The 10,467-nt window shown below is 35.5% G+C and overlaps 1 protein-coding gene across 1 annotated transcript; it reads left to right on the top strand.

The window, feature by feature from the left end:
• The first annotated feature begins 8,825 nt into the window (after nt 1-8,825).
• On the top strand, nt 8,826-9,302 carry LOC119666183. Its single transcript, XM_038075466.1, has one exon. It carries the CDS (start codon nt 8,826-8,828, stop codon nt 9,300-9,302), a length of 477 nt encoding a protein of 158 aa, XP_037931394.1.
• The last annotated feature ends 1,165 nt before the right edge of the window (nt 9,303-10,467 follow it).

The following is a 10,467-nucleotide window of genomic DNA, read 5'->3' as shown; positions in this document are numbered from 1 at the left end:
ACACAAAAAATTTTTGCACCAGTGGACTGGTTTGTGTTAAATGCGCAGGAAATCATAAAACTGCCAGTTGTAGGAAAGGAACTGAAAATATCAGCAGTGCCTTATGCGGTGAAAAGCATACAGTCAATTACAAGGGATTTGAGGTGCACAAAACACTTAAAATTAAATGATATCTAATCATGAGAGAAAAAGTAACACCCGTCTAAACAAGCCATCAACACATCAAACAAAGCAACCACTTAAACCACTTAAAACACAAACGCCAACATCCAACAAACATTATCATATGTCCAAGTTACGCGCCCAACACCTGTCGAACATAACTCCAACAACTCAGAACTCGCTGGGTTGAAAGAAATGAGGAAAACATTATAACATGAATATCAGGAATGATGAACATTTTAACGGCGTTGGTTACAAAAATCAATGGGTAAGTACATGGACTAGCATGGACTTGAAAATAGTAGCATGGAAAGCAAACGGTATCAGTAGACTTGTCAACGAATTGAAAACTTTTCTGTACTCAAATTCGATCGACATACCATTAACCTTAGAAACGCATTTCACTAAAAAAAGGTATGTTAAAATAGAAAATTACACAATATTTCAGACCAACCTTCCCAACGGAAAAGGAAATGATGGAACTCCTATTTTCATTAAAACTGTATAGTAAGCTCTGAATCAAAAAATTATAGTGCAGATCAAATACAAGCGACCACAATAATGATTGAAGATTCTCAATGTTTGGCAATGTTTGGCGGGCAATGGAAAGCAAACCAAAACCTAATGGCAAGGTTGCTATATGGCAATATTGTGTCACATGTCAGGTTGAGCAGAAACGGTAAGGATCACGTCTAATGAGAACAAACTTAATAGCAACTACTCCAGACCACTGTCAGTTTTGCAATTACGCAGCGCATCAAATAGGCAACTGCACCAGACAACTGGCTGGTCCCCCAGCGGAGCGGTTCTCATTGCTCAAAGCCTCGAATATTTGCTTTAATTGCTTGAAACCTGGACATTTTACATTTTACATTATGCAGTTATGGCAAAATTTCTAGTCGTTTTCAATGCTTCCGCAAAAACTTCAAATGGCATCTCATTAAATGATACACAAATAGCTGGCCCTCCAATACAGGACTTATTGTTCAACCTTTTGCTTCGCTTCAGGCAGCATCGCATTGCATTCAGAACGGATTTTTTTTTTTTTTTTTTTTTATTTATATTTAAACAAAATGAAGAGTTTAAATTTACAACAACTAGTCATATTGACTAACAAGAGGTTTTTTTTATTACAAGTAAGTTTATCTAAGTCTATCTAGGGTGAGCATATAGATACGAACTAGTCATCTCCTTGCTGGTTGAAACGCCTCAAAAGGTCATTAGGTTTGAAGCGGCATAAGCGTCTGTGAGTGGTGCTGTTTAAGTGTTGTCTCAGCCTGTCATAATGTTTTTTAGCAGCCTTCTGAATTTCTTGGTTGACAGTACGTATTTCAAGGTCACGATGTAGATCAGAATTTCGCACGTACCACGGAGCGTTAACTGCATCCCTGATTGCTTTGTTTTGAAATCTTTGCATCATATCTATTATATGTTTTTTCGCACAGCCTCAGATTTGGACACCATAGAGCCAGACCGGCTTGAAGACTTGTTTATAGATCATAAGCTTGTTTTGCTGAGATAATTTAGATCTCCTTCCAATAAGCCAAGTTAACTTTTTGTATCTAATTTTTAGCTCATTTAATTTTTTCTTGACGTGTACCTTCCATCTCAGTTTGGCATCTAGACTCATACCCAGATATTTCGCAGAATTTGCAACTGGAATTTTCACGCTATTTAGAAATAATGAAATTTGATTTTCTCTTTTGTTAGTAAAGGTCCAAACCAAAAAATAAATGGCTACAGGTCCAAACAACAAGGTGTCTGCCACTAAGCTTCAAATCGCTCTTCAAGAAATTGAACAGTGGACAAATAAATGGAAGCTGATAGTAAACAGTTCAAAATCTAATCATGTAGACTTTACTAGCATTCACAACAGATGTGGAGATAATATTCAGGCAAGTCAAAATTGATGACAGACACAGGCAATGGTAACAGGTACTCTGGCGAGAATCATCCATTCAACCACATATCTATTGGCTACCGTTACATATGGCACAACCAGTAAGACATATTTGGATGTTCGCGCTATGCAGCAATATGACAGAGACAATTGTCATAAACTCCCAGATGAATTATGAGTTAAAACTGCTTTGCATAACATCCTAAATGATTTCTACGTGGATGACTACCTTAAGAGTATTGCTTCTATTGGCATGGCGATTCAACTGGCGACCAATGTTTCATCTGCCTTGGTAGAAGGGCAGTTCCATCTCAGGAAATGGAAATCAAATAGCGCTGAAGTCTTGGTATACCCTCTTGGCGATGCTGATCCATGTCAGCTCAATAGACATTTGGTAGAAATCACTTTTCTTGGCTTGCATTGGGATCCACTTCCCGATGAGCTCTTCTATCAGGTCAGTTCCTATGATACACAGCATCTCACTAAAAGGCAAGTGCTTAACGATGCTGCGAAATTATATGATCCAACACCTGTCGAACATAACTCCAACAACTCAGAACTCGCTGGGTTGAAAGAAATGAGGAAACCATTAATAACATGGATATCAGGAATGATGAACATTTTAACGGCGTTGGTTACAAAAATCAATGGGTAAGTACATGGACTAGCATGGACTTGAAAATATTAGCATGGAAAGCAAACGGTATCAGTAGACTTGTCAACGAATTGCGAAATTATATGATCCAATTGGCATGTTGACACCAGTCATCATCACGGCTAAACTTTTCATACAAAAACATAGGCAGAAAAAATTGGCATGGGACGACCCATTGCTGCTTGAACTGTTGCAATAATCGCTCATATACTGAAGGCAGCTGTCGCAACTGGATGCAGTGGAAGTACCGCTTTGGATAGGCATGCAACCCGGAGATGAAATACAACTTCATGGCTTCTGCGATGCTAGTGTCAAGGCGATGGCTACAATACTCTATTTGGCAACAAACCACGATGACAATATCACTAGTCACATCATCGCATCAGAAACTAAGGTGACACGATTACATTCGGAAACAATACACCGCTTGGAACTTTGCGCTGCACAATTGTTGGCTGCCCTTTTACACGAAACAAGGCAGGAGCACAAACTATATACACTGTACTCTGACTCACAATTGAAGCATTACGTTGCTAATCGCGTTGGCTGCATTCAATCGACGACAGACATTAGGCATTGGTATCACATTCTGTTATGTAGGCCTGTGAGGGAATAGAATATTAATCCAGTAGGTTAGGTTAGGTTAGGTTACTGGGGCCGTCCGAAGACACACTTAGACCATGAGGTCCATTGTGATACCCTAAGAATTTGACACCTGTCCCTATAACCACTTGGTATTGGCTACAAAGCCATTGACACGAGCTATGGAAATAGAATCTAGCTCTCTTAATGAATAGAAAAAGTGCGACCCTAAGTAGGATAGTCTATGTCTTGCGAAGGCAGGACACTGTAGCAGAAGGTGTGTTGGTGATTCCTCTTCATCATCCTCCATGCAATGTCTACAATGTAAGGAGGTCCTGATGTTGAGTCTCACGGCATGTCCTCCCAACGGGCAGTGTCCCGTAATAATTCCCACTATCCTGGATAAATTTGCTCGGGATAGATTGATTAATTCCCCCGATCTTTTCTTACTTATTTTTGGCCAAAATTCCTTGGTTTTTATGCAGTTGGTTACTGTTGACCATCTTCTTTCAAACATTTGGTATGTCCATAATTTTATTCGGTGCCGACAAGAAGCAACTGGTATACCCACACTTTCTTTTTCCAGAAGAATTTGTGCTGTCGTACCATGTCTTGCTAATTCATCTGCTATACAGTTGCCTTGGATGTCCCTATGTCCAGGGACCCAAATAATTCGTATCCGAAAATATTCAGCCATCACCATAAGTGATGTAAGACAATTCAGTACTAACCTCGAGTTGAAGGTCGACGAGTTTAAGGATTTTATAGCTGCCTGGCTGTCAGTAAATATGTTTATAAATTTAACGGAGGAGACATTGTGTTCCAGCCAATCTGAAACTTCCAATATAGCAGATACTTCAGCTTGAAAAACGCTGCAGTGATCCGGTAGCCTGAAACTCATACTGAGATCTAGTTCAGGGCAGTATACTCCTCCTCCTACTTGTCCATCTAACTTTGAGCCGTCTGTAAAGAAGTTAAGGCGATTATCACTCTTTACAGAGTAGTTTTTCCATGTCTCCCTAGAAGGAATAAATAATTCAAGATTTCTGTCCACAATTGTAATTGTAGTACAGTAGTCTGTTATATCCGGAATGAAATCAATTTCTCTGAGGATGGAATCTTGCATCCATCCACAACTGCTTCCAATTCCTAGTTCTCTTATACGTAAAGCTGCCCCAGCTACCTCGCCTTTCAGCCACGATTTTAACGGGACGGAGGCAGCCTCAGCATTAGCCTGAAAGCCATTTCTGCAGAGTTTCACCTCTACATACTGAGGTAACAGAATACTGAGACTGTCAGCCCAGGGTTCAGACAATTTATAATTCAGACAATTCAAAATCATACAATCAGTGTCAGTATAGCCAAGGTTGTTGCCGTTGAAGCCATATTGGCCGTAAAGGCCGTTGGACAGAATTTTTTCTCCAGTAAGAATGAAGTAAATGTTACAGACATTGCCTCGAACTTCCCGCGATGTCCATAAGAACCGCCAATGTCTCTGCCTGTGGTTTTGTTTTTTTTGGTTAGGTGGCCGAGCACATCACCATTCGACCCCGCACCTGTTCATCTCATATTGTTTTTTTTGTGAACATTTTTTCTTGTTTTTTTTATATATAAATATATAACTTATGTCGTTTCTAAATATTGCACTGATATCACTTAACTTTTTTTACAATTTATTCATGTACATTGCTCGCACAGACAAAATAAAAAAATCGTGTAAAAGCTTTTGTTTCGTTTTGTTCATTTTGGTCAAAAGCTCCAATAAAGTTTGACTTAGTTATAAAAATATGGTATTGCCAAGTACAAATAATAAACTGATACACTTAAGACAAATTTTTAGCTTTATTAAAAGGAAAAAAAAAAATTAAGCTTTCTTAGAGGTCATCACCCTCGAGCAAGTAAGCAAACACAAAACAAAACACAGGAAAGCCAACTAGGAAAGTGGTGAAAACTTTTCAAGAACATTCTACGGTAAACAAAGAGGTAACAGGATCACTAACGTAGCAGGAGGATTTTTCAGTTATACAAACTGACTATAAAAGAGCCAGTAGAGGCTTGATTCGCTGTCTTTTGTTTTCTTGGAACGGCAAGTGGTACATATCAGGTCATATTCAATGTTAAAAATCAATTTTATTAAAAGTGAACAAAGATTCAAAATTAATGAAAATATTATTAAACTTTGTTCAAAGTGAATAAAAATGCAAAATTAATTAAAATTTTATTTAAACTTTGTTAAAAATGAATAAAAATTCAAAAATTAATAAAAATATTATTAAACTTTGTTAAAAATGAATAAAAATTCAAAAATTAGTAAAAATATTATTAAACTTTGTTAAAAGCGGATAAAAATTCAAAATTAATTAAAATTTTATTTAAACTTTGTTAAAAGTGAATAAAAAATTCAAAATTAATTAAAAATATTAAACTTTGTTAAAAAAAAAAAAAAAGGAAAAAAAAAAAATTTTAATGAATTCAAAAATTAACTAAAGATTTAACTAAAAATTACCAAAAGTTAATAAAAGTTAATAAAGCTTAAGAATAGATAAATATCTAACTAAAAGTTATTTAAAATTAATAAAAATTGGAATTGCAAGAAAGAAAGAAATTCTTTTTAAGAAGAAAAAGGAAATGTGCTATAATTGTGTGGAAAAATGGTCATAATAATTATCAGCAGTCGATAAAGACAACAGAAAAAAAAAACAATAAAAATTAATTTAGTTATCAGTCAATAGAAGACTACGCGAAATTTGAAATTCTGCAGCAAAAATAGAAAAAAAAATCAGACTCAATATCCAACGGCCGTAAAAGGAGGCAACTGTAACTGAAGGACAGTAATGACAACGGTGGCCAGGTATTCCGGCTATTAAGGATATAACTTGAATAGAAAAAAAAAATTTTTAAAGCATTAACTGTCTAATTTCGATTTTTTTTTATGAAATTTGTTTTATATTTATTATTAATTTTATATTAAATTCCAAAAATTTTTTTTTGTTGTTTTATCTTTTAAAAGAAGAAACAGTTTTAATGAAAAACTGATTTGAACGACTTGATAAATATAATTTTTGTTGCATCACTCTGTAATATCAATAAAAACACAAACAAGAAGAAAAAAAAAAAAGAGTCCCTTATAACCACAGATATATATTTATTTCTTTGTTTATTCGTTTGTGATTTGAAATTTTATAGCTAGGTTAACGGTGGCTGAAGTGACGTCATTTCTGCGGCTGGAAGGTAAGCTGTGGTAACAAATAATAAACTTAAAAGAGATAGCTAAGTTTCTCTGTAGAAACTGAATGTTTTTGTAATTAATTTTTTTTGATGGTTTTATTTCCATTATGAGTGCTACAATTTTTTTTACAATCAGTTCCACTGATTTTTCTCCTACTTTAGTTAAATAATAATATTCCAGTGTAATCATTGGATTTGTTTTTTTTTATTTTGTTTAATTTTTTTTTTCTATTCTTTTGTTTGTGCTTTGGTTAGGGATGTTTTTTTTTATATACACCAAATTATCACTATCATAATGAAATAACTTGTAAACTTGTAATCACGGAAGGTTTATTATGTTATTATTAATAAAAAAAATATATATATATATATTAAAGACATTGTGGAATAACGTAAATATCTATATATGTATAAATATTTTGTAAAATTTTATTACTAGTTAGAAATTATAAACATTAATAAAAAAATATGTATATGTTGAAGACATTGTGGAATATTGTAAATATCTATATATGCATAAATATTTTGTAAAATTTTATTACTAGTTAGAAATTATAAACATTAATAAAAAAATATGTATATATTAAAGACATTGTGGAATAATGTAAATGTCTATACATGCGTGAATATTTTGTAAAATTTTATTACTAGTTTTGAAATCATACTATAAACTTTATAAAAACAATAATTCCTGTATTTATAGCAAATATCTAGTAAATAAAAAAAAAAAAAATACAAGTATATATTTTTTTTTTGTATTTACTATTATTTTTTTTTTTGAATCTAAATAAAGGGGTGGTGTTAGTCCGGCGTTCCAACTATTTTTACTAAGGCAGGGATCCGCTGAAAATAAATTGTATCCACATTGTGTTTGTTTTAGAATCAAATAAAAATGAAACGTTTCACAGATAGCAACCAAGCATTACCAGATGTATTACCGGTATTTCCTGCATTCAAGGAAACCATGACAATACAAGCTGGTGTTGCTAAAAACATTGACTGGGGAGTGGAGGAGTCCATAATAGCTGAAATGAAAGCAGCAGGGTTGCCCAGAGGAAGAACCTGCAGCTTAGTTGTAAGCCAGGTGTGTACAGAACTTCCTAAGGTTGCTTCAGTAATAGTAAACATCAAGGACAATCCTCTCCCATACTATACGATGAGGATTTCTTTAAATTTAGGAGACCCAAATAAGCAATAGTAATTTTACTTAATTTTTTTTTTGTTTGTTGAAATATTGAAGTAATTTAGGGAAAGTATAATGAATTAGGTAAATAATAGATTTTTTTTTAGCATTGAAATAATAGTGAATTTAAATTGTTACGTGAATATAATTATTATTATTATTATATGAATATAAATAAATATATACAAATGAAATATTAATGAATGTTTGATAGGTTTGGGTAGTTAGGACAAGAACTAAGAACATGGCACGATTTTTTTTGTTGTTGTCTACAGTGTAGTCTCAGTTGTCAAGAACCCCACCTCAATACCGGCGAGCATACCGGGCTAGCCACCGTGCCATGAGCGGCTTCTGAGGACACTAATTCTAACAACAAGTGGACACAACAATTCCTACCAAACTCATCCCATCTGGTTGCGCCAGTCGTGGCATATTCCCTTTGGCGTTGCATAACACATTATGGTGACATGTCCCTAATTACACTAATTATTCAATCAATGAGCTGCACAACTGTGTACCAACAGAGCCGACAATAATGGAAGGCGAGTTAAAACCACTTAAGGCCCGTTCATCACCTCGACTGCGGACAATATATTGCTACTCGCGGGCGCCTACATAATGCGAGGGTGACAGAGGCACAGTGCTATCCAATCAATCTTCCTAAGGACAGCACATTGGCTAGGTTTTTAATATTGCAGGTGCATCAAGACACACTTCATGGTGGTATACAGCTTATGCTGCATGCTATTCAACACAAATATTAGATTCTGCAGGCACGCATTTTGGCACGCAATGCAACTCATGCGCGATTTGCAGGCGGCGTAAACACATATTGCTAAAACAACGTATGACGACATTACCAAAGGCTCGGGTCACAGCATCTCCCCCCTTTGGAAGATCTGGCTTAGACTATTGTGGTCCATTCAACATACGAATTAGCTCCAAGACTGTACGAACCGTGCGGAAGGCTTACGTGGCAATCTTTGTGTGCATGGTAACCAAGGCAGTGCACATCGAACTGGCTGAAGATCTCACTTATGAGGCATTCATAAATGCATACATCCGTTTCGTAAAGAGGCGACAATGGCACTACATTCATTGGCGCAGATAGCTTAATGGGCGCTGTCTTACAGGCTTGGCATAATGAGTATTCTCAACAGCAATTGGCAAATCAAGGCACAAAATGGCATTTTCTACCACCTGGCGCACCACATCAAGGTGGGCTATGGGAAACTGCCGTTAAGTCAACAAAGAACCACTTACTACGCATTGTTGGCACTCATTCAATTTACTATTACCAGCTACATACTCTACTTGTGCACGTCGAGGCTTGCTTGAAGTCACGTCCGCTTATACCATTGCCCGACACTTGTGACAAGAAGATGGCTCTATCACCTGCTGATTTCCTAATCGGAAGATCTCTACTGACAGTAGCAGATGAACATATTGGCAAGGTACCTAGCAACAAATTGTCATGTTGGCGACAATTAAGACAAATGCAACAGCATGTTTGGCGACAATGGCACGATGAATATCTTTCACTTTGCAACCACGTTCCAAATGGGTTCAGAATAGTGACCATATCAACATAGGTGATGTCATGGTTATCCGGCATAAGAATCTACCAGCAACACATTGGCGGCTTTGCAGAGTGATAAAACTTCACCCAGGCGAAGATGTGTTAGTACAAGTAGTCATTTTCAAGCATTCAGCTGGCGGATGCATGCGACCTATTCAGAAGATATGCAGACTTGTGCAGCATCCTGAACGTAAACGTCCAGCCTGGCAGAATGTTTGAGAATTGGCATAACAACTAGACGGTATGGCATCACTGATGTAGTGATTTTGACAGTAGCATTTCAAGATCAGGCAATTACTTTTAACTTCGTTTTTGCTTTTTTCCTTTTTCCTTTTCTAGTTGGTGAAGTGCGTACCTTTTCTATTGTGGCGTGGCTGATTTATCCAAAGTGTAATGTTTTAAAAATTGTGATCAAATAAAGAAATATTATATTTGAGTGTATGAAATGAGAGTATTATACTTTTTCATAAAAATATGTTATTTTGTTTATGAATTGTTGATATTACATTGTGAATATATTGTTGCCTAATATAATATAGTTATTTTTAATTAAACAACTCTCATATTTTAATTTAAATGGTGCATAAAAAATTACACTTTTTAAACTGTGTTAAATGTTTAATTTATTTAATTTTCACACAAAAATTGTTTTAATTACAAATATTTCGGTCTACTTCGTAGACCATCTTCAGTGTATATAAAGAAATTACATATTTAAATATGTTCCGCATTATATTGGTATCAAAAACCTACGAATACTGGACGATATATTAACACTTCGTTCAATAATGTGTGTGACTAACTAATTAAAACACATTTTTTTGCCAAAATTCGTTTTTATTCATCAACATAGTCGCCTTTTAGGGAGATACAATCATTCCAACGCTTTTGCAATCTTTCGATACCGCCTTTGTAAAACGATTTTTCTTTGCCTTCAAAATAGGCGTTAGTTTCAGCGATTACTTCATCATTTGAGCCAAATCTCTTACCACGGAGCTTCTTTTTGAGGTCTGCGAAGAGCCAGTAGTAGCTGGGGGCCAGATCTGGAGAATACGGTGGGTGCGGCAGAAATTCGTAGCTCAATTCGTTCAATTTTGCCATTGTTTTCATCGACTTGTGACACGGTGCATTGTCTTGGCGGAACAAAACTGTTTTCTTCGCCATATGAGGCCGTATCT

This window comes from Teleopsis dalmanni, chromosome 1, assembly GCF_002237135.1.
Source record: "Teleopsis dalmanni isolate 2A chromosome 1, ASM223713v2, whole genome shotgun sequence".
Lineage (NCBI taxonomy): Eukaryota > Metazoa > Arthropoda > Insecta > Diptera > Diopsidae > Teleopsis > Teleopsis dalmanni.
Note: the sequence above shows the minus strand (reverse complement) of the source record. Positions and strands in the feature narration are given on the sequence as shown.

Bases quoted from the DNA above. Each gene is read 5' to 3' on its own strand.
- LOC119666183 (XM_038075466.1), top strand. From the start codon at position 8,826: ATGGGCGCTGTCTTACAGGCTTGGCATAATGAGTATTCTCAACAGCAA.